This window comes from Drosophila teissieri, chromosome 3R (assembly GCF_016746235.2).
Source record: "Drosophila teissieri strain GT53w chromosome 3R, Prin_Dtei_1.1, whole genome shotgun sequence".
Classification (NCBI taxonomy): domain Eukaryota; kingdom Metazoa; phylum Arthropoda; class Insecta; order Diptera; family Drosophilidae; genus Drosophila; species Drosophila teissieri.
Genome location: NC_053032.1, coordinates 25,872,634 through 25,899,204, shown reverse-complemented (window position 1 = coordinate 25,899,204; position 26,571 = coordinate 25,872,634). Strand labels below are relative to the sequence as shown.

Below are 26,571 nucleotides of genomic sequence, written 5' to 3'. Positions count from 1 at the left end.
CTGCTTTCTTTACAGCATTTTAATAAATTTTCATAATAAAAGAATTTTAATATTTTATTTATTTAACCAAGCGCTAGGAACGGAAACCTTTAGTAACTTTTGCCAAACCCAAATTCACGAGTGGCAAATGCCAGTTTTAGATATCCTGGTTGCATGGCTATAACCCCAAGCTGGACGTGGATCCATTGCGAAGGGGAAATCAGCCCACGGATGAGTTCGGTGGGAAAACAGCGAATATGAGGGGGGGTATGAGGGGATACCCCTGCGCGGACGCCCCTGTTCCCTGCCCCCTGCAGCCTTGAATCCGGAATAGCAGGCGTTCAGCAGCCGGCAGAGCGACGTCCTCAAGGTTGGCAACAAAATTGCACTGCCAGTCAGTCACTCGAATTGGGGGGTTCACCAACGGGGGAGGGGCTTACGGAGTGCAGAAAATATGAGAGTGGGAAAGGGGCAGGGAGTCGGGCTGAGGCAGCAGTTCGTGTGCCAATGTCAGTGCACCTGGCGCTGCACTTGGCCCTCGGCATTCACTTCGAGTCGCAACTCAACTCAACTTGCCTCAACTCAACTCATTTCAACGCGACTGGCGGCTCCCTTTCCCAGCCAACAGTGCGTATTGCGGTGGCCGGGAAGCCTTAAAAAAAGGGGTTTCCCCCCAGAAAAGGTCGGCTTCGATTTCACTTTTTCTTCTTTTTTTTGGTTTGGTCCCCAGTTGTGGCACTCGTTTTTTAATTGAAATTTCATTTGCCCCGTTTGTTTGCACATAATTACGATTCGGGGGACGACTTTTGTCGCTCGCTTGTTATGCAAATTTAAGACCAGCTCATCCCGCGTTGAATGAGTGTGAATAGACGGGGGATGCATGAATGCCCGACTGGAGCTGCATTCTCATATTTTTCATATTTATTCTTTTCGGCTTCGCTGCGGTTTCATTGTGGTGGGCATGGCCCAAAAAGGAGTGGTTTTAGCCAGGCTGAAAGAAAGAAGACAGCCTCCAGGCAGCTGGAGCTGCAGCCTCATTCAACTTCTAGTTTCTCGATGCTTGAAAAATGAGCACGAAACTAAAATCCTTTCAAATAGTGAACTCGACTGGGCATGAAGCAAGAAGCTTGAAAAGTTCTCCAAATGCATCCATAAACTGTGCTACTTCCAACGTTGCAAGTGGCAAAAATGTCTCAGATTACAGCAAATTTCAATGCAGCGAAGGGAAACTAGAGTTCTTTGCTTGGTAAAGGATTTCTTTAGATTTAGTAATAAACAAATAACTAGTTCATTAAAAAATTCTAAAATATAACTAACTAACAGAAGAGTTCCTTAAATTGGCATCTGCTATTTCAAACTAATAACCAGTTTAAGCCATTAACCGAATAATAGTGATCAATCTGATATGAAGCCGCGGATTAGTATGAGCCCCAGACTTGCTTCCCCACAACGCTGCGGAAATCCGGCAGTTAAACCCATTGACTGCTGATTGAGTAATCAACGAATCGAGACCCGTAATTCCGCAATTTACTTACATTGTGAGCCGTAATCAAGAGGTGAGTCCGGTGAGTCAGGTGAGTCCGGTGTGTCCTGTTCGGGGCTCTCAAGACATGCAAACACTCGCGCACACTCGCGGCCAAGTTAAGCGGTTCGGAAGTCGCTGTATAATCAAATGCTGCCGCACTTCATTTGCCGGGGATTGGCCAACTGCTCCGTGAACCGCAAGCACATAATCCCAATGCCGCCCACTTGTTGGGGACGCGACCACCGGGCAAGTTCTACACGGAGGGAAACTAATCGAATTGTCTGGATATTAGGCATAAAATCCGGAGCAAAACTAAGCTAATTGTATTGGCTATTCAAACCTCTTTCGGTGCATTCGATTTATTCATATATCAGATTCCAATCAATGTTTAAATTAACAATTTTAAAGCTTTCTTTTAGAAATTTACTTTAATTTTATAACACATAATCTAAGTATGCCTTTTAAACTTCTTAGCACGTAGCAACTAACAACAAACAACATGATGGAAATGAAACTTATTTCTTATTTCCTTGATGTTACTGGACTGAACCTTTTTTTTTGGCATTATCTATAATGATTTTTATGGATGTGAGAACATACCGAACAGGGTGTTTTATCAAGCTTTCTCTCAGTGTAGAGCCCGCCAATCACACACGCACAATTGCCGTTCGTTTGATTTACGACATCGGATTTGAAATGCCCGGCCGTAGCCTGTGCTTTTTTTTTCAAACTTGTTTTTTTTGGGGCCCGAACAATGGCTGGCAGAAACGCGCGCAAAAACGGTGACCGGAAGTGGGGTCGCCAACCGGAAACGCGGAATGGTGCAAAATGGCGGGCAAATTACGCGACAAGCGGCAGTTTGCTGCCCGGCTGATTGCAAGGCGTACTCCTCGGGTGAGACGGCCAACAACGAATAGGCAAACTGCAACCGTGCAACGTGCAACCGGGAGCGGAGTAAAAAACGCAACCAAAGTATGCAAAGCACGCGAGCGTACTGTGGCACCATCAGCAGAAACACGGCCTCCTGGGCCTGGGCTCTTGCCACTGCCTCTGTTGGCTATGCTGCCTCTGCCATGCCCAGAGAATCGAGAATCGGGCAGAGCAGCGAAACTGAACTGAACTCCTCGAGGAAGGCCGCGCCGTGAACATTAACGCTGGCGTTAACGCTAACGGTAGGATTGCGGATGGGGGTGATCGGGGGTCTGGCTGGTTGCAAGTGCCCCGTTGTAAGCGATACCCAGGAGGGAGGTTTACTTTTTTCTGCCCAGCTTTTTATTTAACTCTTTCGTTTTTTTCTTTTTTTTTTGCGGGCCATGCCGTGCATTCTCTTTTTATTCTCGCTGCAGCCACCCCGAAGCTGAGCTGAGCTGAGGCTTCAGCCTAAGAGCGGAAAGTAGGTGAGGCACATGAGCTCGACGGCAGGCGGCAGGATGGGGGGCAGGATGAGGGGCAGGATGGAGGGGCACGGAGAGTGTTTACCCCGGCTTAGACGGCTCTGACAGGCCGTCTGGGCTCCAAAGCATGAATGAGTTGTGGAAGCAAATGAAGTGCCACGCCAGCCGACGTTGCAACCCGCAGCGTATTTAAATATAGCAGAGAACAAGCAGCACCAGCAGTGGCAGTGGCAGCGGCAGCGGCGGCAGTGCAACGTGTGCAGCAGCTGCGCAGCCAGCAGAGACCAACGCTGCGATGCACTCGGAAAAACAATGTGTACTCAATACATACTATTATTAAATTACTTTCAGCAAGCTTTATTAATATTTATTGTAAAGTTTCTGCCAACAGTTGCATGTCGCTCTTAAATTTAATACCCTTTGGAGTGCAAACATTTATGAAAATTTAAACAATGATTTTAACTTTATTTTAGGTACACTGAAAACTATGTCTGCAGTGCACAGGACGGGCGGCAGACGCTCACAGGCTATCATGTCACCGCTGGCGTCCTCATTTGTCTGTTTGCCTGTGTGCTTGTGCAATTTGTATACTTTTTATTTTTAATTTCTTTTTTTTTTTGCAGCTAGACTGGCAGTCAGTCAGTTTAGTTGCTAGCGAGCCTGGGCATATTTTGTGCTTCATCATCTCGGCCGCTGATGATGACACATGCGAGTGACTGCAAACAAATCCAGGGAGCGGCAGTTGCTGCAGTTGCTGTTGTTGCTGCTACTGCTACTGCTGCTGCTGCTGTTGCTCTTGCTGCTGTTGCTGCTGATGTAGCTGTTGCCACTGCAAACTGATATTGCTGCTGTCATCAGCAACATTTCGCTGTGGCAGCCTCGCTGCAACTTTCTCATGGAGCGGGCGGCTGTTTGCTGATGCAGCCAAATGCGAAAAGCGGGTGGCGCCACAGCTGCCACACCTGCCGACCTTGATGGGTGGTTGTGGAACCGGGAGCAGAACTCCCACGGTGGCTTAATCAACGAATTACGCCGGATTGGAGTGTTAATAATGCAAATCAATAGACGGCAATGCGCACTAATCGGATTGGTTGCACAGCCATTAAAAAATATAAAACGTGGGCAAATCCGTGTTTATTTCATGAGCACATTTTGGAAAGGACATTTTGGAAAGGACATTTTGGAAATGACATTTTGGAAAGGACATTTTGGAAAGGACATTCGAAATGAAAGCCCATTTCCCATTTTGCTACACTTTAAATGCATATTAAGGCACTCCGAAAGAATGTCTAACTTACGATGCAGATTATAAAAATGAAAATAATGAAAGGCTTTATGTGTGCATTTAAAAAAGGAAATCAAAGGAAAATTAAGGAACAAAGCCCCAAGAAGTTGCGATGGTCATGGATCTGGGGTCTGGAGTCTGGCTGAGATTCCGCATAGACGGATTGCCGGTTCTGGGCTGTCCGGGGCACGTACTTGCGGTGGCTGCCACATAATGAGAGCTGGCTGCGGCACAAACGTGCCATAAACTGTGGCACGCCCCCATGGCCCCCCTCTTGGCCCCAACAGACCAGCCTCCGCAGCGATGAATATTCCATGTGGCATGCGTTGACAAAGCATTCGGGCCTCGTCATCTGGAGCATGAGGGCATATCATATAGTCAAAGTTTTTCCTTTTCCCAGCACACACATTGTGCCCCACATGGGGCATATACATACATACATACACATACTCCTGTGATATACTCATATATCAGGATGGACCGAGCGAGGAGCAGCAGCTCCGAGCTGGGGCTCAACTTTTATCGGTCTTGTTTTGATAGTTGACTCGCTGCTAAGCCTATTAAGGCGCTTGAGTCGCCCAACAAGCCAAAGGCTTTTGCACCCATCGGGTTTCCACAGTCGATCCATCCAAAACCATGCCACCACCACCAGCACCACCACCACCACCCACCGAACCGAAAACCCTTTGGGTTGCTGTATATACTTTTTGCTTCTTTCAGTTTCTGTTGTCTCCCTAGGAAATGATAGGCCCCACAAGGGAGATAAGCTCTCGCCGGCGTGTCTGTTGCTCTGGCTCCTGTTAATTATGGGTGGTGGGGGTGTAGCCTCAGTCTTTGGGGGTGTGGCTGGTTTCGGGGTGTGGGTGGTGCAGGTGGCTGCTCGTTAGTGACGTCCTCGAAGGGCCTCATCGCTCTGTCTCGTTCTCTGTCCGCTCTGGCTGCAATTTTCTCAAGAAGCCGCACTTAAATGGCTTCCTATGCGGGTGCAAACAAAAGCTGCCAAACACATAAACTCACACACACACATATGTCTGCGCCCGCTTTTCAGTGTGTGTGTCTGCTACAGTTACAAAAAAAAATTGCAAAAAATAAGGCAAAAATCGCTGCTTGAAGTGGTGGTTGAATTTCTGCTTTTTTTTGTTCCTATTTTTGTCTTGCAACGTGCAAATGGAAAAAGAGTTGCAAATTTGTACTCCTGCTGTTCTGCGCAACACATGCGCCATTATGCAATTGATTTTTCTTCGTTTTTTTGCGAGTTTTCCAACGCTGTTGCATTGTTTGTATGCCGCTGACTTTTCTCCCCAGCTTTCTTTCTTTATTTTTACGTTTTTTTTGCCTGTCAAAGGTCATTCAACTTGGCTGCTACTAATTTGCCGCTGCCCTTGCAGGTGCGCCTAATTAAGCATATCCCCAGCTAGCAACTAAAGCCCAAAAGTCGGCAACAAAGCGGCTAGCAAACTCACACACTCACACACGTAGAGGCAGGTGTCTAAAGTGACGCTTTATATGGGGAAAAATAAACTGGAAAACACAGGCACACAAACGGGCGGAAGAAGTGCACGTGCTCTATCTCCTCGGAGGTTGCATGCAACTTGGCCGGGGCTCATAACCCTGAATGCATGACTGCAATGAATGCAAACAGGCTGCAGCGACAGACAACTCACAGACGCACCCACACTCCAACTGGAGAGGCCACTACGCCGGCCCAACCACCCACCACCCACCACCCACTGAAGCTCCCCTGCTTTCAAGACTTAACTGCAGCAGATTGCGTATACGCAGCATTGGCCACTTGCATTATGAGCACCTCCTGCTCTCGTGTCAGCGTGATAAGCCACTGCAGCTCCGCATCTCGGCATCTGCCTTTCCATCTGCGACAGCTGCCCGCGTTTTGTGCGTTCTTACACTGCGTTCTCATTTCAAATGGAAATGTTTGCAACTATATTAATATTTAATAACGAGAAGTTACAATGCACTATGGTACTCAAATCTGTATATGCACTTAGCCGGAGTAAAGATAAGTAGTATTAGCAAAAATTAAAAAATGCTCTTAATTGGGCCCCCTTTTTGTCGAGTGTACCACCCCCTGCAGCAGCGAAGGTCCCGCTGATCTCGGCTGCATTCATGGCGAATGTCAAGTGTTGGCAGTTGGCTTGCCAAGATGTTTTGTTTGACGCCGGAACAACGCCAGCAACATTTGCTGTGTCAAGTGGCAGTCAAGTGCATTTAACAGGGCGCGTCTTTGATTGACGTTAGCCCGCGTTCGGGAACTATGGCAAAGGAAGCAGGACGAAGGACGAGGGCAATCGCCAAGGAATTTAGCTGCAGGCGATTGCGTGCAATTGTCAAACGGAAACGCAGAAACAAAGACGACGTCAGCACAATCCGCATCACAATCCGAATGCGAATATCAAAGCCATCCTTTAATGCTCGAGAGCTGTAACATTTCTGGTGCGTGTCAATCGCTTAATCCGGCCAAATGGGAATTGGAATTGGAATCGGATTGGTTTGCAACATCACAGCCATCATATTAACTGGTTTGCTGCATATTTATGAATACTGGTTAGCCTAATTATGTGCGAAACGACAATGAAATAGTGGGCTTCATTTGAATCTATTTTGTAAAAAGTTACAACACAGCTCATCGCAGATGCAGTTTCTCTTCTCCTTTAACGACCACAATATTACAAGCAATCAACGTACCATTATAAAGTAACTCCCTCGCAATAAACAATGTGAAGTAATATTTGAATGGTGTGCATAAGGTGATCAGCACTTATAAACATATCTGAAAGATATAAGAAATTCAAGATACCGCACCCATAAAAAGATTAAACTGGGTTCATGATAGTTTGATAGTTTGCAAATCATTTGCAAATCGGCAGTCAGATCTTAACTCATACATTTATTTATGCTTGCGCATTCGAGTCAAGATCCAACTTTTACTTTTCGCCGAGCTTGAAAACATAACTCGCTTCGCAGAAAGCGCAGACAAATGATGCGAAGCGAATTAAATTACATTAAACTTGGCCAAAGCGAACCAAACTGAAGTGGCCAAAAGCGGAAAGGCCGAAACCATTTTCACGGCCCTCAGCACTATAAAAAATATTTTCGTATAATTCCGTGGATTAGAAATTACCATAAAGCCATAAACTTTGTTGTTAACTCCATTACACATACCACTAAGTTTTATATTATAACATTTATTTAAAATGACAAAATATTTTGATTTTACCCTATGTTTTTTCCTAATTGTCATAAGTTTTTATAGAACTGCCATCATTTTTGTTGAGTGCTTGGAGAAATGCAGGTAGACAATGAAGAGCAGGCCGAGCAGCAGAGCTGGCACTTTAATTACGACAAAATTTGCGTGAGTGATAGTCAAATGATGCCGCAAGCAGCATTCGAGTGTTGTGGCGGGGAAATGGTAAACAAATAAGAAATAAACGCCACAAAGACAAATGCCACAAATGGAAAAGAAATTATGAAATGTGTGTTCGAACTGTTACAGCGAATCAGAGCCATCTGGCAGAAGCGGCGGCAGTCGCAGCCACACCATCTCATTTTATTCCAAAACCCGTTTTCGAAGTGCGATCTTCTGGCGGATTGGGTTGGCTTGGCGGGTAGCTGCCCTGCTGAAGTTCATTTAGCTGCCAAGCGGCGAAGAGTTCACAACGCGGCGAGTGTCCAACAAGAAAAGCGAGCAAGATGCCCTCCCTCTGGCTGTTAATCTCGACGGTGGGTTAGCCAGTCAACTTGGCCGAGCCAAAGGATATGCCTCTAAGTTGGATTTCATTTTTAACCCACAGCTGGCTCTGGTTAGCTGCCAGGACTACCACTACCACCGGCCACCCACTCCGTTCGCGGGGGAGAGCTACTATCAGCAACAGCAGCAGCCTCAAGCCACCAAGTTCGTGGTGCAGACTCTGGGTCGCACCTACGGCCTGGAGACCCAACGGGCACCGGCCATCTATGAGGATCATCAGACGCATGTGGTGCAGGTGTTGCAGCCGCGACAGGTGCCGCTGTACCAGCCTCAGGCTCCTCGCCAGCAATTGCACACCTCCAGCTACCAGAATCCCCTGCTGGTCAGCACTAACTACCAGACTGCTCCTGCCCAGCCCCTGACCAGCTATGGACCACCCCACCTGCAGCAGCAATCGCAGCCCCTGCAATCTCTGCAACCCGTACAGCCTCAAGCCCAGACTTCCACTTACTTCCCCCAACAGCAACAGCCAGCTGCCCAGCCTCCTGTCCAGCCTCCTGCCCAGCCAGCTGCCCAGCCACCTGCAAGCTATCTGCCACCCCAGCAGCCCGCCCAGAAACTGTTCTTCGGCAATCCGTACCCCTATGCCCCAGTGACGACCGGCTCCGGGCAACAGGTGCTCGATGCAGGACACGGCTCTGGTGTGGCGCCCAACGAGGTGCAGGCTCAGCTGCTGCAGGCCACCGGCTCGGCGCCACCACAAACTCGAGTGGGTGACCAGGTGGGGCAGTCGCAGAGCTCCTCCTTGGACTCCTATGACTACAAGCAGAGCACGCCCGGCGACAGCCGGGAGTACCAGAGGTTCGTGACCAGCTGCCCGGGTGGAGGAGCCTGCCAGCAGAAGGAGCTCAATCCCGGCGAGGTGGACGACAGCCACCAACGGGTGCTGCAGACGGTGCGAGCCAGCACACAGCCTCGGGTGGAGGGCTGCTACAAGAGCCAGGTGATCTATGTGCCAGCTGGAGCTGCGGTCAATAGTCAGGGTCAGTTGCGACCCAAGAATCGACGCACTTTCGAGCGCAAGGAGCAGGTGCTCTCCAGATACCCTTACAACTAAGTGCCCTCTCTAATCACTCACCGAATTTCACACCGAAGTTCACATCGAATTTATTAGTTGTTATGCCTAGTTGTCATGTTCGTTGTTTGTTGTAAATAAAGCGATCACTGTTTAAAGTTTAAATCACACATGCCGACCATTTCGGGTGATTAATTTGCCAAGCCCAAAAGTAGGCATATATGGAAAACACACTCGATTAAGTCAATATGTTAATCGCATAACCTGTTGCATGTTGCTCAATCAGCTGCTCCATGGTGATGGTGATATTTTATTGTGGGATTGCATATGGTCGCGCTATCAAATGCTAATTAGCTAAGTTTATTACACGGCGAGAAATGGGGTCGATATGACATGGCATAGATGCAAATGCTTGGGCGCAAATGCAAACAGGAATTTTTTTTTTTTAAATTAATTAACATCTTTATTTAATATTATTCAGGAACAGGTCAATTAAAGCCTTTAACCTAAATGTTGTCTTAAGTAAATAATCTCTTAATTATAAAATATAATTTGTTTTCATCTTAATATATAGGAATAGGTCAAATTTCGAGTAGTGAGGTTTCAGGTAAATAATATATTCATACTATCATCTTAGAAGCAGCCCAAAATGTCTTCTTTTGAGCCTGCGAATTGGGATAGCCCCCTGTAATCTCCGGGCGAGACGATTACGGTGGCAGTTAGTCGTCGTTGTATCTGCTGAGAAGAACGAGATTTGGTCTCAACAGTCAGGTTGTAATGTCGTTTGTTCTCGAACAGTCACAGCCAGTGATTTGTCTTAATGTTTTGTTCTGGACGGTTTGGAATCGTTTTCGGTGGGACGCCAGCCGCCACTCCCCAAATTTGGATGCCGTATCTCCAAGTAGGTGCGATAATTTGCTGATAAATCTGCCGCTTGCATCTTAAAGGTAGTTTGCTTTTCTTATTTAGCATCCAGAATAGTTGGTTACGCTTTAGGTTGCACATTTTGACGACTCTGGCAATATGATCTCGGAAGGTTAGGCGTTTGTCCAGTGTGAGGCCTAGGTATTTCGCCTTAGTTGCTTGCTCTATGTCCACATTATTAATGTGTACCGCAGGAGTTGTTTTACGGCGTAACGTAAAGCAAACGTTTACGCATTTGCTTTCGTTTATTTTGATGTTGTTCGCCATGGCCCATTTCTCGAATTCGTTGAGATAAGTTTGCAGCATTTGTGACGACTCGGTCTCACTGTTCGAGGAGCTGAGAAAGCAGACGTCGTCAGCGAAGCTGGCCAGCAGCATTTTGCTGTTGTCATAGGTCATTTCATAATAGCTTGGCTTGGGGATGTCTGCTGTATAGATGGAGTAAAGTATCGGTCCTAAGACGCTTCCTTGAGGTACGCCAGCTGCAATGGCAACATTTACAGAGGTTGCGTCTCTGGACTGGACGCAAAACTCTCTGTTTGTGAGAAACGATCTGATGAGCTCAAACAGGTTGGCTGGCAGCGCTGTTTTGACTTTGGCTAGTAGTCCCGGGATCCAAACTCTATCAAATGCCAAACAGGAATTTAAAATTTAAATTCATCAACATAGATATATAAATGGCAACAAATCGCTTAAATATTTCCGGTAATAATTAAAATTTCACTTACATTTTTATATCATTTAATGGCGCATACAATTCGATATATTTGATAGTAGTTAAATGGTTCCAGATCAATAAAAACACTGGTTTCTAATTATTGATTTTTTCACTTCCGAAACACATTTGTTTTATGAAAATTAGGTGAGCTTAGTCAGCGTTGACTTGTTGAAGAACACAAATGTACTTGAGGGCAGCAATATTGTTTTCGCTAGTTATATTTTTCGGGAATATAATGGCAGTAAGGATACAACAAAACTGAAGGATCTAACATTCTAAAGTTGCAGAGTCCTTTGTTTCTACCCCCAGAACGCCTCCAAGCTGGAGTTTACAAATATTAAATGCCATGCAAAGGACACGGCCTTTCTGGACTTTGAGTACTGCTACATAAAATCCGTCAATCGCACCTATAAGTACATATCCATCAAGGCCATTATGCACCAAGTGCCCATTACAAACGGATCGGTATGTACACAAAATTGGCTTTCTGAATACTTTACACTAAGTGTTTAATTGGATTTAGGCCAAACTTCAAATTTTGAGAAGATTTCGGTCCTACATGCCCATAACCATAGCCGCCAACATCGATGTGTGCAAGTTTATGGCATCCAAGAAGAACTTGGCCAATCCAATGCTCCGACTCTTCGAGGACATTACCACCAACTTCACAAACACCAACCACAAGTGTCCCTATGATGTGGGTTTATATGAATTGTTAATGTAATTACTTGTAAATATTATACAATCACATCTTTGCAGCACGACCTCTTCGTAGACAGACTACCTGCCCAGTTTCTGAGTGAGCACTTCACCAATAGCCTGCCACTTCCGCCGGGGGACTACATGTTCAACAGCAAATGGTACACCAACAACATAGAACGGGCCACCATCTACGTATATTCCACTATATCATAATCAAATCCAAATTTATAAATTTCTAAAATTATATAACCATTCTACATCGTTATTGTGGTTTTTCTCTCTCGCTCACCGATTTAGTTATGTCATGAGCGTTAGCATAATTGCATAATAGCTTCTAAAAACCAGCTTCTATGAGCCAGTCAGTTTTGTCAGCCCGAAGCGGAAAGACATACTAAGAATCGTATACGGAAAACCATGAAGACGACTTCGCTGCAAGCTTTTGTGGTAATAATCACAGTTCGATAATCGGAGTATCGCATATCACATAACTCGTTTTCCAAACGATGACGTCAAACGCTTAAACCCGCTAGGTGCTGATGCTCGGAGTGGCACTGAACTTGGCGTGGGCTTGTGCCGACGATGGTTACCTTTACGACCAGCCCACGGGTGAGCAGCTCCAGGAAATCCAGCTGCTCCCTTCCCCCAGGAAGCAGCGCCTGAAGCCACGTGTCTACCCGGGGCATCCGCTCCAGGCCTGCGGAAACGTGGAGCCGGCGGATCACTCCGCTGCCCTGACCACCTACCATGCCAATCGCCCCCAGCCGCGTCGCAGTTACAAGCACCAGGAGGTCCAGGTGGACAGCTCGTTCTTTGAGCCATCGCCGGATCGGATCGCGGAGCTCAAGCGGATTCTCCTGGATCAGCAATGAAAATTGGCATTTAATAAAAGTCATCTTAAAGTAAGGTACATATCACATTCCTTTAATGGCAATATTGATTGCTTAAAACACACATAGGAACAACACATTTTCGGTGAACCAAAATGGACTTTGTGTTTATACACAAAATCAAGATAATTAATTTCTGACTGACTCATGACTTTGTCTCCCATTAAGGAAACGTTTATTTTACCTGTCAATATTTAGGTTATTCCACGATTCCAAACTTAATTACCTGTTTTATTATTTTTAAGTGCATTACTGTATATACGATGTATGTACATCCATGGATCGTTTAAAGCCATGGAATTTAATTCCAATTAATCTAGTTACTTGGCTAAAAATACCCAGAATCGTGTCATTCCTGATTTCGGTCTGTTTTCGGTAATAAAGTGAATGTTAATGGATTTTGGCCAATTATATGGAATTAGAAGGCATCAGCAAAAAGTGGCTCCAACAGCATTCCGATCAAAATGACGAAACATTGATTGCAGTTAACAATAAATAAATAATTTATTTGTGAGCTTAAACCAACGGAAAACAAAAACATAAACATATAAGCAGTCGATTTAGAAGGGAAGTGAATCCATCTAGGCATCGTAGTTGTACTTCTTGCTGTCGCCGGGATTCAGGCTGTACAGATCGTAGTCGAACTGGTCCCACTCCTGGTGATCGGCGCCCCTGGGCCTGGTGCTGCCCTTCTTCAGCTTGAGCAGGGCCTTCTTCTCCCGATTGATGTCCACGTGGGGCACCTGCTGGCGAGCCCGCTTCTCCTCCGGCGTCAAGGGCTGCGGTGCCCTCACGGGAGTGTGGCTCAGGAACTGCGACTCCTCCATGCCCAGGTCGGAGTCGGGATTCATTTGGGCGTCGTAGAAGTTGGCAAAGTTCTGCAGCTGCATGGACTCCGCCGGATGGTGATCGTAGTAGTCGGGCATGATGAGGTTGTAGTTCCCAGTGAGGGTCATCGGTTCCTGTGGTCGGGGAGCATAGGCGAAGCTGGGGGCGCTGGCGGAGGTTCCCAGGTCCTTGGTTCTACTGTATCGAGGCAGGGCTTCCGAGCAGCCGAGGAGCACAGCCAAACTGCAGCTCAGCAGGATCTGAATTAAAGAAAAATATATAGTTTGGGGTATTGTTAATTTTTTGTTATTTATTAGATAGCTTTCCTTGCCGTGTTAATTGAAATATAATTGAAGCACATTTTAAAGGGACTTTCAAAAGAATAACACAGATTTATGGGTAATATATTCCTTTTCTGGAAACCCAAACTTTTCAATTTTGTCCCATTCTTTTTTAATACTAATTGGCAAATGGAAATGAAGATATAAATATATTTTAAGCAGTTCATTGCAGATGCTTACCATTTGTGTATTGTACTTGAAAGCCATTGGAAATGTACGAGTTTTAACGCAAAAACAGAGTTTATATAATTGAAATATATTTAATTTTAGCACACTCTTGGTTGTTCACACTTGCTGGGGGATCTTTATGTGACTTCAGCTGACGTCTGACTTTATTCCGCGTCAGTACGCTTAATTCGAGCTCTTAAACCAGTCTAATGTTCTGAGCCGGGCGATTTTGTTTTTAAAGCAAAAGCCAGGCGAAAGCCGAAAGAATTTCATTTGATTTCAGTTCGTTTGAATCGTTTTGTTTTGTTTTGTTTGGCAGCCTCGGCTTTATTGGCATGCAAATCCGGTTTCCAGACTTTGATTTCCAACTGAGCCGAGATGTATCTGAATCTGATGCTGATGCCGATGCTGATGCCAATGTTGAGATTCAGATTGAGTTGCCGAGGTTCGCGGAGTGAGTGACACACGTTGAGGCGAGGAGCACAGGTCAGGAACACCTGAGGGAAGCCGGAGATCGGGTTTGTGGCGTCAGGGAGTCAATACAGAATACAGAAATACAAAAGAAATGCAAATGCGATTCTGGCCGGGATGCTCTCGACTATGAGACGCGCTCGCGTTGACACACATTTGATGGGGTGATTCATGGAATGTGCACGGCAATTAATCCAAATGATACGTAATAAAAATATTAATTGCACTCGCTTTGTACCACTGAACTTGGGCGCTTGTGTGGCCAGCGATAATTAAGGCGGGGCGGGTATATGTTAATTAACAAATTACAAATTGGCACATCAATCACAGCTCTTTATTGCCTCGCATTGATCTGACATTTCAAATTTTGTCACCCAGCTGTCACTTGAAATACTGATAATCCTGCGGCAGTTCAATAACATCTCGTCACATTCCGTCGGGAAAATCCCAGGCACTGGGATTTGAAAGCTAAACTTCGGTTTCGAGATGATATCTCAATGCAAACTGGTAGCTCTCCTCAGTCTGCAAATAAAATAAAAGAAATTAGAGCACACTTTAGAGTGAGCTCTTTTAATTGGCGGCTTTTTACGATCACTTAAGATAAGAGTTGGGAAAATCTAGCCCATGTTCGGGCTTTTGAGAGATAAGCTCGCTCACTTGATACCCAGTATTTACATTTAAAATTTTAACGTGAAATTTTAAACATTTTAGGACCAGATATGATGGGTTGAATCAACTTTTGGCATTCACTTAGCTTTATTACTTGACAAATTCTGTTGTAATAACAAATTTATGACCTTTTCAATTAATTCCTTAGAAATACGAGTAATTAATGCTAATTATTTGGGCTTACGGGAGTATTTATGATGTATTTAATATATTTAATAAATCAAACTAAGTAACGAAACAGTTTAAGAGGCAAGGGAAGTGATTTAAATTAACCAGAACTCATACAAGTTTTAGTAGTTCCTGTTTGCCTTGACTATTTACTATTTTTAAATAACGTGACTAAGCTAAGGCGAGATTTTCTTTTCTATTTTGGTACATTTTATATCCATAAATGAATAACGGTAAGCGATGGTTCCGGGCATAAGGCGAATTTCACCAAAACTGACGAAATCGTAGACAAATCGTTCTACATAATTTAGGCTTAGATGGGATGGTTGATGGGGTTTAACCACAGTTAACATTGGTGTTTTTTCCCGCAGTTCAAAAATAAATTAGCAGGTTCCGATGTTTTATATTTTGGGTGGGAATGTCAAGCGCACACGCTCGTGACTCTAGAAAGAGAGGGAAGAGGGGGGCCAGAAAGAGACAGCAGGCCACCCCCTTGATCAAAACGAAGGCATAAATAAGTTTTAGTGTCTCGGGGAAAACCGCTTTCGAGTTTCAGCATTTCTCGCATTTTTTTGGGGGGAAATATTTAATGCCCGCGGCAAAGTCAGAACTCATTTAGCTTTGTTTTAAGCACTTACATTTCGTTTCGTTTAATTTGCTGGCGATTTTTATTTTGCATATGCATAATCACATCGTTTTTTTTTTGTACTTTTTTGTAACATTTTGTTTTCCCTTTTGTGTGTAAACTGGCCCGTTTTTAATTCTGTATTTTTATTTTTTGTTTTGTCATTTTGCGCACATGTTTTGGAGATCAAAGACATGTTTTCGAGTGGCAGAGAAAACAATGAGTACTTTTTTGTTGTTCCGAATTATATGCGAAACATTTTGTTGGCGAATTTGCGTCGGAGTCTGAAACGTATAGTATATACTTTTGCTCAAGCCCAGCATAAAATTTCTGCTATCCCAGCCCGGATTCCAGCCGTGGGCCTTTTGAGGGGGGCAGCCTCTGTTTGCGCTTAACTATTTGCCAAAAGCACACGCCGCAACGCCGATCGAGTTGGAAGCCTCAAAGCAACGTGCCCCGGCATACAACCACAAAATTACTTACTCGCCAGACACGCCCTCTTGTTGCACCCCCCTCCACCCCCCTCGAAAACCGAAGGATTCTACGACGCCTCTGCGGTTTCCTAGACAAACGTTGCCTGCCGCCCCAGACTTCCAACTCAATCCCCGTCCCTACTGGCGAACCAAACCAAACCGAAGCAAACCTAACGCAACCAAACCAATCCAAACAGCCAAGTGTCGCCTGGGGCAGCGCATCAATGCGCATCAATGCAAATCGCATTAAATCTAATATGCAACTCGACCGCAACAAACTGTGCACATCATTTACCATCGACCCAACCACCCAGCAACCCCAGCAGTCCCAGCATCCATAAATCCACCCATGCTGCAACACCCACAATCCAATCACCAGCATTTGGTCAAATGGAAACCTCAGACAGACTTGAACTTTGGGTTCATTGTTTTCCTGTTCATGTCCAGCCGAAGTCACAGTGGCCGATAAGTAATCACCGCTCACAATAATTTAATGGTTTCCTTAACTCTTTCATATATTTAAATACTTGGAAATGAAAGACAGTTTCAATGCTGTACCTAATGTAAACGATATACAAGTCGCGGTCGACGGCGGGGTCGACCGCTGAAAAGTTCCTGGACATCCGCGATCGAGGATTTGATGAAGGACATGGCCATCTGGCCGTACATATACCACGCCCGATAAGGACACTGGTCGAAGCGGATGAGCGCCTGCTGCACCACTATGCCATTGGCCAGGACATTGGCCACCAGCACCAGGACATACAAGCAGGCCACGGCCGTGATCATCAGCTTCTTGGAGGAGGGATTCTCGCAGCGCTCGTTCCACTTGGAGAGGGCAAACACCGTCACCGCGCTGAGTGGTGCGGCGGCCACTGCCATGTAGGAATCAAAGCGATAGCTCAGCACCATCACCGCCGAGTGCTTGACCTGCAGGAAGAACGAGTCCACGAATATGCTGAAGTTCATCTGCGGACGCACCAGGGCGGCCAGGAGCAGCACGTACAGGGCCAAGAACGCAGCTCCTTGGCGGACGCTCACTTCCACAAGGGTCATTTCAAATCAATCTGGAGGGGAATACCAAAACAATATCATAAATACGTATAATTAGAAGCAGGCATTTAATGAAAGCAGGCATTTACATAAAACTAATGGCTGTGGAATTTTCAAAGTATTTTTCATAACAACCTTTTTACACCCCCTAATAATTTCAACATGGCATGACGGCAATCTTCCAGTCCGATCTTGCCAAACTCCAGCTAGCCCGCTTCTCTGGGCCTGGCCAAGTGGACGGAGGCTCGTTTGCCTACCCAATACCCTAATTAAGACCCTCTTCCCCCGCCGTCGAGTGTTCCGACCAGGCCGACCATCCATCAACCCAAATAGACTTCAATTAACTGCAGTTCATCAGCCTTCGCCGACGAGTGTTGCACGTTCCTCAGTGTTTGGTTTCGGCTACTCATCGAAGCCTTTTGCAATTACTTAACACATTCGAAATGTCATCACAAATGCAGCGGGAATCGCGAAAACGCAGGCAGACAGACGGACAAGTGGACTGAAGTTATAACCTCATAATATGGGTCATTAGTGCAGGCGGTACAAGTGCCACGCCCATTAATTACTTCAATTTCCATCGATACCGCTGAATCTTCACACTTTCCAAAGGCCAGCGAAGTGGGAATATACAAGTGAATGAAGAAGCGAAAAAGAAAATGGGGAAAAGCGAAAAGCGAAAAAGTCAATGGAGGCAAAAACAAGCATTAAGCATAATTAATTGTGCATTTTCCATGCTGGCGAACTGTAGTGGAAAATTAACTGACATGGAAAATGGGAAAATTAAAAAACTGCCAATAGGGAAAATTGAAAGCAGCGCAATCTTGGCGACAGCGTCAATAAATCAATGCAAATACCCTAACAATGCCGGCTAATTGCGAAATGATTAAGCGAAAGTGGCCGAATCAAAACTCAAAATTCATTTTCATTTTCATGTGCCTGTATTGTATTGCGTGAGTGTGAGTGCGCGTGTGTGTTTTTGTTTGGGGAAAAAAGGGGGGAGGGTGGTTATGGAGGTGGGTGACATTGTGGACCACCCGTTGACAGCGATAAATCAGCAGGTGTAATGAGTCAAAGTTATCGTTATGCATGGATCATTAATCACACACGCATAGCAAATTAAGAGCACATTATTGCAGTGCCACACAAACACGCACACACCCTCTCTCTCTTTCAGTGGCGTTCCATGTGTGCGTGAACTATATTGCTTGCATACTTTCAGGCATTTCAGTTGACCAATTTGAAAAGTGGGTTCTAAGGTTATTGCAGAGTGTGGATTTGCACTGACTCCTACATCTATCAAGAGCATAATAGGGTTAAGATGATCAATGGCATATGTGCAACATGTAAATTATGGATATCTCAACTGAGGCATGGTTGCAACAATCACCAAGAGAACTAAGAGCACCTTGAGATGAAAGTAAATACTCTTAACTAAGACCTTTCAGTGATGTTAAGAGGGCAGTCGCGATCCCCGAAAGTAGCTTTTGTTTATTTTTAGCACCCGGACTTGGAACATTCTTGCAGCGTCTGTCTATTTACCCACTCGCTAATTGTGAATGCCAATCAGGACAGCGCCAGGACCCAGCTGACAAGACAAAGCCAACTGTCTCCGAGCTGCGCTGAGTGCCGAGTGCTGGGCTTGGGCATGGGTGTGGGATTGGGATGGGGACAGGGATTGGGGATAGGTTGTCTGGAGCTGCAAATGGGCCAAAAAGCTGGAGAGCTGGGCTGAGTTGAGCTGGCTGATTGCTCCAATTGCCAGGCGACCGGGCACGCACGGCTGCCTCATACAAACTTGCAACTAAACAGGACTCTGCTACAGGACTCGCTCGGCGGCAGCAACAACAATCGCTTCTGTCAACGCACAAAAGACAGCGCTGACGTAACGAAACGGTTAATTTAGAGTACGACAACGACAACGACAACAAGCGAAGGCAGTTCAAAAGCCGTCAGCGCGAGATGAGATGAGGTTGCAGATGGGCACAAAGAGAACAGCACGGAGCAGCAGCAGCAGCATCGGCACTGGGAAAAATAAAGTGCGACAAAGTTGCAAGTACCCCGAAATCAGGCATCTACTGTCCACGCGTAGGAAAGTGAAACTGGAGTACTGAAACCAACTGAAACGGGCATTTGCACTGGGTATTTACTATGCAAAGTTGCAGCTTATTCTTGAAGTTTCTGCCAGTGTAATGGCAGCAACAACAGCAGCATCAGCTTTGTGCCATTTGCATAGGGGCGTGTACAAAGTCCGGGATCTGCAATTACAAAGCACCAGCTCGAGATTGGAATGAAGGCTGGCTGGGAATGGGATGCTATGGTATGGGATGGTATGGGATGGGATGCTATGGTATGAGATGGGGTGAGATTTCAAGGGGACGGGGTTCGAGACTCTAGTCATATAAAACATTTTTTAGTGCGCTCATGCCGGCGAATGTTTAGAATTTAATTAGCCACGCTCCCTGATTATGCGCGCTCGAAATTAGAGCCTCCGAATGGAGCCCTATAAAATGTGTACCAAAGTGCCGATGACAACAAAGGAGTCGTCCCCATGCCAGTTCACTCACATCTGCAAGACGTCAGGGAGTCGGAGCCACTGTGGATTCACATTCACATCCAATCCAATTTCAGTTTCAGTTTTGATTGCCACGACGTACTGCGAACTTAGAATTTGGAAGACTTACTTTGATACTACCAAATACACATTTTTAAACCAGATATGCTTAGAATAATTTTCGACTGCTACCGAAAAGATTGCTGTGAATGTACTTAGGCGTAACTTTTATGGGTAATACTTTTCTACTTAGGCAAGTACTTAACAGGTTTCGATAGCAGGGAATGTCCCAAGCATCCTTTCGATTATAGATCTCCCATCCCCCATCTATTGCGGTCATCAACTCCTTGCGGCCAATGCAAATGCAGCAGCAGCTGCCTTCTCCGTTGACAGGACAAACAATGGGCGACACTTCAGCACTTTCATTTTCCCGCTCAAACACTTGCGAAAAACACTCCGCCGCAGACTGAACGCTCCGCCACACACACACACATACATTTTGCGGATTTTTATTTATTATTTTGCTTCTTTTCTGCGGTGGTGTTGGTGGTGCAGCTCACTCACACAGACGCCCCACAATTTGCGAGTCGCACTCAACGTGAAGTGTTTTGTGCGGTTTTTTCGTGTTGCATGTTTTATGCTCGTGTGTACGTGCACATATATTTTTAGAAATTGTTTTTAGTTGCATGTTTTACTTTTATGCTGAGTTCGGTGACAGCTCGAAGCGAGTCCTGGTGGGCAAAGAAGGTGGTAGGCCGGGTATTGTTCGAGATACTTTTTGGGCTTCAGAGGTGATAACTAAATCGGGTTACGGATTACGACAGAAACGGTCTAAAAAAATATAGTAAAGTTAGTTCAACACTATATGTTAGTGTTTACTCAAGGTTTTCCAATATCCTTGAATTTTATAAAGTTATTATCAAAAAAGGAGTCTTGCAGCAACTGACACAGCTGCTGCTGTCATATGGATGAAAATTGAGCGCACACACACACACTCTCCCACCCACATGCACCACAAGCACCAATACATCCATGCGATCGGCCGGCCCGAAAGTATGCAACACTTGCCCGACTCTCTATGCGCATCTTTATTAATTATGCCAGCGATTTAATTAAAAACTTAACCAGCTGTCGCCTTGAGCGCCGTGGCACTGAGCAAGGGGATCGTCCTCTGGCCACCCGCAGGAGGCGGACACGGCGCAGGGGGCGTGGCAGTGGGGCTGGCAGCAGCGGCAGTTTCCGATGGATGGCTGCTGAGTTGGCAACTTGCTGGCGCTGCAGTTGCCGCAGCCGGGGATGGGCTAATTAAAATGCATTGTTTAATGCAAATAATGGATTATATAAGTTGGTAGTTTCCAGTGTTTACTTACGGCGGGTGGTGGCTCTCGACTCGTGGCGCCCAAACGGCTGCTGCTGCTGCTGCAGCTGCGGCTGGCGGCGCCTTAACGACTTTTGGCCCGACTCCTCCATATTGTTGTGCCGTCTGAATTGGCTTTGGCTGGAGGCGCAGTTGCTGGCCTGGTTGTTCAGGTTGCACATTGACGCCATTGAACCCGGCCAATATTTGAGGTGGTTGACCCGCGGCATTTTCATAAACAAAAAAGTGTTGCCCCTGTTCTTGTTGCGGTTGATTTGTGGCCTGTTGTTGCTGCTGTGTTGGTTGCTGTTGCTGGTAGAGTTGCTGTTGCTGCTGCTGTTGTGGCTGCTGCCAATTTGGCACAGTTTGGCCGAGTAACTCGTGCAACAATGGCGCCAACGCTTCGCTGCCCGTGATTTGTTGCAGATGCTGCAGCAGCGCGGCTGGCTCAATCTTCTGTCCCTGCGCCCGATTGATGCTCAGGATGCTGCCGGTGTTGTGGTGCCTGTAAGCAAATAGTTTGCTCAATAGATTGACCCGCTAACCACCACCCACCCACTGCGAGATTCATTCCAGCACCTCCACATCCGACCTACTTTGTCAGCGGCTGTGCAAACATTTGCGAACCAACTCCCAAACAAACCAGCGGCAAGTGGAGCAGAGCCAGCCAATTTGGATACATATTTAAAGACTTATTAGTGCCGGAGACCTTCCACTCGCAGCTCCCGGCGAGAACTAACTCCGGCTAACTAACTTCACACATCAAATATTCTCCGAAGCCATGGATTCTCATTAGGAGTTGCTTGCCTTTGCCTTTGCCTTTGCCATGACATTCGATTAGGTTTCTTGTTTTCGGGCATTAATTATTTTGGAGCTAATTATACATGCACATTAATATGCAAATATTATGAAGTGTGAACATTTTGATGTGCCCCATTGGTTTCGGCATGATAATTACCAGCTCGGCTTTACAGATCTCGATTGAGTGCATCCCAATTACTCGACGGCAAAAAATATGACTAGCTAATTGGCCTAATACTATAAATAATAAAATAAATAGCTACTAAGTAAGTTAGAAAAAATGTAGTAAGTTGTAATACATTTAAATTACTTTTTATTTGCCAAAAGATTAACTACATTTGCCACAGAATTCCTTATCAAGAATTATGTTTTACATTATAAGCACCCTTTCAGCTTGTGTTAATGCCTACATAAGTTATATGATGATGCGATTCTCAGCGTAAAGAGCTCTTAAACTCAAATCCATAAAACTACGCATCTCAAACTGTTGCATTAACATGCGAGCCATTTCAAAGAGCCGCCCATAAATCCGAGCTAAAATGTCAACCGTCTGGCAGTGGCTGTCAAACTGTAAAGTGGCCCTTGGCTTCAGCTCCCATTTTCCGCTCTCCCTGGATGTGTGGCAAAATGTTTTTCCATTAAATTACAATTCCCCTTCTCGGCAATTCCCCTCCCGCCCCCCGCCCCTCATCATCGGCGGCCTTCGTCGACCAGCAAAGTCATGAAATTTAGTGTTGGCGGCATAATTAGACCATCAATTGCGGAAAACTCATGACAGTCATGAATGGCCGACTGTGTGCCTGTGTCTGTGTTGGTGGGCTGAAACCACAGGGGCGGGGGGCGTGGCCCGGGGGCTAGGCACACTCTGGAATAAAGTAATATGTGCCCCAAGCATAAACTCATCAGAGTCGGAAAAGCTGACAGCGATGAGGACGGCAGCAGCGACAAGAGCAGTGCCACCACATTACACGGTAAAAATAACTTACTTACATAAAATTAAAACAATTAAAACAGCTTAATAGATTAAGGAAGTGTTTGATTTATAACAACTTAAACCGATGATCAAATCATAGTTGCTAGAACTTTAATAACTGCTCTTATTCTTGAGAGTACTAACTACTTTATAAAATTTGATATATTTCCTTCAGTGCAGCAAAAGCGGCAACAAAGGGCGCCCTGAAATTTCACGATGGACGGGACTGTTGCTCACAACAGCAACAACAACAACAGCAACAACAACTGACAGGACTTCGGCAACGCTAGCCACAATAAAGTCGGAATGTAAAGCACAAATGCTACTTTGGTTGCTCATAAATATTCACTGGAATGTATTCGGTCTCCTCCGCATTTAGCCGCTGTCCTTGTGGCTTCGCTTTCATTTTCCATCGCTTTTCGGCCGAAAGTCGAAAGGCGCAAAAGTGTGAAATGGCCGAGTGCTAGAGTGTTCATATATATTTTCTATTTTCTATTTTTATGACGATTTTTCGGTGACTGTTTTAGCCAGCCGAGTGTGAAAGTTAAGCACATAAATTACAGGCGAGCGCCGCCAGAGGAATTAAAAGCGCCGTGCAACGTGGCCGAAAAACCAGAAAACACTTAAAATATGGCAACAAGCGCTCACGCGGGGGAATCCCCTTCTTCACAGTAGCCGCACAGCAGAGGTGCGATAAATAGGTGTCAAATAAACAGTTGTACCTTCTTTAAGGTTTCTTATCAGTTTTAGTTATTTGGTTAATATATATGTATTTACCCTTTATAAATAAATTTGTAAATATTAAAAGAAAATAACTTTTTGGCGCTCCTATGCTGACAAACCCATCTGCTCGCATGTGTGCGAAGTGCGGCTCGTTGGCGCTTTTTAGTAAAATTACACGCTCTAATCCACAACTTTTGAGTGGGCCCACACCACCGAAAAGTGTGGCAAAAAAAGAGGGGACAGAATGCAGAAAAACCCTCTGACGAGTAGGATCTCCCAGGGAGAGATGAAAGGCGACTGCCGAGGGCATCAAGGGCTGCAAGAATGCGCCAGACAGCGCCAAAGACCTAAACGCAAAACGCAAAACAAGCAAAGCTCGCACAAACTCAGCCTGAAAGTATGCAAAACATAATTCATGCTGATGGAATTGTATGCATGAATATATGAGGCGCTCCACCCCCCCCCCACCTTCCACCAAAAAACCCCAGACTCTAGTGCCCATAACCCCTGGGCTGGCTAAAAATCATATGCATCACGTGATTAAACGCGTCATGCATGAAAATGTAAAATATTGTGCAACCATATAGCTCACAGACAGCGCTGTGGCGAAAGGGGGGGGAAACCCCATGTGGGGTTGACTGGCTGGCAGAAGTTAAAAAAAATACATATAAATATAAAAAAAAGAAAAGGGGAAAAGGGGAAAAAATTAGACCCCCCGCACGTCATGTTTACTTGACTTGACTGGCAGTCTGGTATCCGTGACCAAAGCAAACGAGAGCAAACAAAACGCCTCGGTTACAAATTTTTCACAATTTTTTCCAACTCCCTTTGACCCCTCTCCCCCTCCCCCGCTCCCTGGGCCAGGTTTAAATTGAGAGAAATGGCTGAGAAGGAGCCGAATCTGAAGCTGAATCTGAATCTGATGTTGAGGCTTCCGCTGACGGAGATGAATCTGGGCAGCACGTGCCCCAGACGCCGCCAGACATTGGCTTGAACTTGGCCATAACCAGACGTTGTTGCTATTTGTTCGGCCCCTCCCCTTGCTGCTCACCCCCTTTCCCTCTTTGTTTTTGGGGGGCTGGGAAAGTGGGCGTGGCCCCCGACTGCAATGGCAAATTCTTGCGGCTTTAATCGAGCTCTCAATGTTGGGTGAAGGTCAGCAACGTGTTCCAAAAGGGAAATGAATTAGCAATTTAAATGCATACGCTGTTTTTGCACTCACACTTTTTTACCTAATTAACTTTTGTTATTGATGACAAAAAATATGTTTTTGACGCTGCAAAATGCATTTTTTTACATAAAATAATTTAAATTAAGTTCTGCTTTTGTAGACACGTCACATAAACGCTTTGAGTTGTGCTAGTGGCCTATTTTGTATATAAAAACGTTAATAATATGGTATTACCTTAATAACCAATTTCCGCTTTGACATCCCTATTTAAATGAGTTTTTTTGGCATACCAGAACACTAAGTCTTTAGCCTTTCTTTATCTATTATATATAATATATATAATTATTATATTACAACTTTAGAACTTTATATGCAGAACTCTGCCCTTTAAGTTCACTTGCAATCCGCCAAGCAACTTGCCATACAAATTATGCGCTCATTGCAATTGCGCTTTTCTGTCTCTATTCCAACTGATTTCTACTCAGCCATATGGAAATGGAGCTCTGGATGCTTGGGAGCACATCCGCATATAAAAAAGGAGTTTAGCAACTTTGGCTGACTTTGTGGCATGACTGGGGGAATTTATTACTAGCACTTGGATATATGATTCAGGATTCAGGCGCCCGACTTTTCGCGAATTATGTCAGTGAAAAATGCAGAAGTTTAACTACTTTTCAACGACTTTTACGCAATGTAGCCCCTCGAAGGGAAGAAAGCCAGGGAAAGGAAAGGGAAATGCGGTGAAAGCGGGCGCGAACTTTCTTCATTTGCTGCAGCACACTTTGTCGCAGTTGCCGCACTTGGCTTAGTTGATTATTTTAGTCGCCTCTTTTTGTGCTCCTGCTGCAGCCTACAAAATGTGACAAATCCCCGCCTTTCTTGCCCCATTCTCGTCTGACACATATTCGCTTTCTTTTTACACGTTTTTTTGTCCGAGTTCGAGGCCCACTTTTGCACAGCAGTGCGACCAAATTATTGCGGACACGTCGCACCCACTTGCAGATAGTAGAAAAGCGGGCCAACAAAAGCGAGTAAGTATTCCACTCAGAATGACGCTTGTAGACAAGAAAATACCATTTAAATCGGGATTTTTCCTAAACTCTTCACTACAAGATTTAATTTAAATGTGCCAAATTTACACACATTTTAAATCCGTCGGGTTTGCATTTTTGTTCATGATTTCATATTATTCTTATTTATTTATACTTTTAACTCAGCAAAACCTGTATAAATATAGTTTATATTGCTTTTTTGTTTTATTGATTTGCTGAATTTATTATTGGCAGTGAGTGTGGCAATATTTATGTTGTAGTTTTTATGGCATTTTATTATTTGAAGCTGACTGCAACCTGTGGCAAGCTGTCACTTGCACCTAGCATACCGTTGTAACCTACAAATCGGACACTTTATATCATGCATACAAAGATGTGAAAAATACATGAGTGCTTGAGTGCAACTACTTGCGTATTAGAAGCAGCCACGCACAGCCAGTCTTCATTAGAGAGTCCATTGAAATTTAGCATTCCCAGGCAATGCGATGCAAGTGGGCAGTGCATAGCATACTTTAAGAGCTCCTCCTTGGACAAAATGCCAGAGCTGCGGGAAAAAAGAAACTTTGCGTTGCTTTGCTTTGCAGCAAATCAGCGAAAGCGCCAACAAACTATTAAAAACTTTCGCAACAAGAAAAAGTTGCAGGATGAAGATTCCGGCTCCTGCTCCTGCTGCTGTTCCTGTTCCTGGTGATGGCATCCATATCTGACGAGTGCCAAAAAGCAAAAGTTTGCACCGCCAGTGCTGCATACAATGTTTGTGCTGATTGCAGCACAGCAAATGGCTTTTGATTTCACAAATCAAAAGTTTCTTGTGCGCGCCGCACGTGATTTATGCCTGCGGCAGGAGCAAGTCCAGATTCACGAAATCTGCCAAGCTGCAGGATGCAGGATGAAGGATGCAGGACGCTGCGGGCTGTTGGATGCAGTTGGAAGCTGGCGAGGATCGCCG

The 26,571-nt window shown here is 45.3% G+C and overlaps 6 protein-coding genes across 6 annotated transcripts; 3 read left to right on the top strand and 3 right to left on the bottom strand.

The window, feature by feature from the left end:
* The first annotated feature begins 7,891 nt into the window (after positions 1-7,891).
* Positions 7,892-9,006, top strand: LOC122621980 (RNA polymerase II degradation factor 1). The gene is made up of 2 exons (XM_043800044.1): positions 7,892-7,921; positions 7,993-9,006. The coding sequence occupies exons 1-2, from the start codon at positions 7,892-7,894 to the stop codon at positions 9,004-9,006; spliced, it is 1,044 nt and encodes a 347-aa protein (XP_043655979.1).
* Positions 9,007-10,787: 1,781 nt separating this feature from the next.
* On the top strand, positions 10,788-11,521 carry LOC122621954. Its single transcript, XM_043799999.1, has 4 exons — positions 10,788-10,847; positions 10,916-11,071; positions 11,130-11,303; positions 11,366-11,521. The coding sequence occupies exons 1-4, from the start codon at positions 10,788-10,790 to the stop codon at positions 11,519-11,521; spliced, it is 546 nt and encodes a 181-aa protein (XP_043655934.1).
* A 201-nt stretch (positions 11,522-11,722) lies between these two features.
* LOC122621948 lies at positions 11,723-12,177 on the top strand. The gene is made up of 2 exons (XM_043799982.1): positions 11,723-11,752; positions 11,839-12,177. Exons 1-2 carry the CDS (start codon positions 11,723-11,725, stop codon positions 12,175-12,177), a joined length of 369 nt encoding a protein of 122 aa, XP_043655917.1.
* Positions 12,178-12,757: 580 nt separating this feature from the next.
* Positions 12,758-15,531, bottom strand: LOC122621389. The gene is made up of 3 exons (XM_043799235.1): positions 15,479-15,531; positions 13,545-14,525; positions 12,758-13,283 (listed from the first exon to the last, which is right to left on the bottom strand). Exons 2-3 carry the CDS (start codon positions 13,569-13,571, stop codon positions 12,777-12,779), a joined length of 534 nt encoding a protein of 177 aa, XP_043655170.1. The 5' UTR covers positions 13,572-14,525; positions 15,479-15,531; the 3' UTR covers positions 12,758-12,776.
* Positions 15,532-16,427: 896 nt separating this feature from the next.
* Positions 16,428-19,749, bottom strand: LOC122621555. Its single transcript, XM_043799462.1, has 2 exons — positions 19,559-19,749; positions 16,428-17,005 (listed from the first exon to the last, which is right to left on the bottom strand). Exon 2 carries the CDS (start codon positions 16,992-16,994, stop codon positions 16,497-16,499), a length of 498 nt encoding a protein of 165 aa, XP_043655397.1. The 5' UTR covers positions 16,995-17,005; positions 19,559-19,749; the 3' UTR covers positions 16,428-16,496.
* Positions 19,750-20,665: 916 nt separating this feature from the next.
* LOC122621975 (mediator of RNA polymerase II transcription subunit 15) lies at positions 20,666-21,584 on the bottom strand. The gene is made up of 3 exons (XM_043800036.1): positions 21,499-21,584; positions 20,916-21,407; positions 20,666-20,846 (listed from the first exon to the last, which is right to left on the bottom strand). The coding sequence occupies exons 1-3, from the start codon at positions 21,582-21,584 to the stop codon at positions 20,666-20,668; spliced, it is 759 nt and encodes a 252-aa protein (XP_043655971.1).
* Positions 21,585-26,571: the final 4,987 nt, after the last annotated feature.

Excerpts from the sequence above, each read along its gene's own strand:
- LOC122621555 (XM_043799462.1), bottom strand. The coding sequence starts at position 16,994 with ATGACCCTTGTGGAAGTGAGCGTCCGCCAAGGAGCTGCGTTCTTGGCC.
- LOC122621954 (XM_043799999.1), top strand. The coding sequence starts at position 10,788 with ATGTACTTGAGGGCAGCAATATTGTTTTCGCTAGTTATATTTTTCGGG. Across the intron at positions 11,072-11,129 it reads TGCCCATTACAAACGGATCG|GCCAAACTTCAAATTTTGAG; the intron begins GTATGTACACAA and ends AATTGGATTTAG. Across the intron at positions 11,304-11,365 it reads ACCACAAGTGTCCCTATGAT|CACGACCTCTTCGTAGACAG; the intron begins GTGGGTTTATAT and ends ACATCTTTGCAG.
- LOC122621948 (XM_043799982.1), top strand. The coding sequence starts at position 11,723 with ATGAAGACGACTTCGCTGCAAGCTTTTGTG. Across the intron at positions 11,753-11,838 it reads CTTCGCTGCAAGCTTTTGTG|GTGCTGATGCTCGGAGTGGC; the intron begins GTAATAATCACA and ends TAAACCCGCTAG.
- LOC122621975 (XM_043800036.1), bottom strand. The coding sequence starts at position 21,584 with ATGTATCCAAATTGGCTGGCTCTGCTCCACTTGCCGCTGGTTTGTTTG. Across the intron at positions 21,408-21,498 it reads TTTGCACAGCCGCTGACAAA|GCACCACAACACCGGCAGCA; the intron begins GTAGGTCGGATG and ends ATTTGCTTACAG. Across the intron at positions 20,847-20,915 it reads GTCGAGAGCCACCACCCGCC|CCCATCCCCGGCTGCGGCAA; the intron begins GTAAGTAAACAC and ends CATTTTAATTAG.
- LOC122621980 (XM_043800044.1), top strand. The coding sequence starts at position 7,892 with ATGCCCTCCCTCTGGCTGTTAATCTCGACG. Across the intron at positions 7,922-7,992 it reads TCTGGCTGTTAATCTCGACG|CTGGCTCTGGTTAGCTGCCA; the intron begins GTGGGTTAGCCA and ends TTTAACCCACAG.
- LOC122621389 (XM_043799235.1), bottom strand. The coding sequence starts at position 13,571 with ATGGCTTTCAAGTACAATACACAAATG. Across the intron at positions 13,284-13,544 it reads TCAAGTACAATACACAAATG|ATCCTGCTGAGCTGCAGTTT; the intron begins GTAAGCATCTGC and ends TCTTTAATTCAG.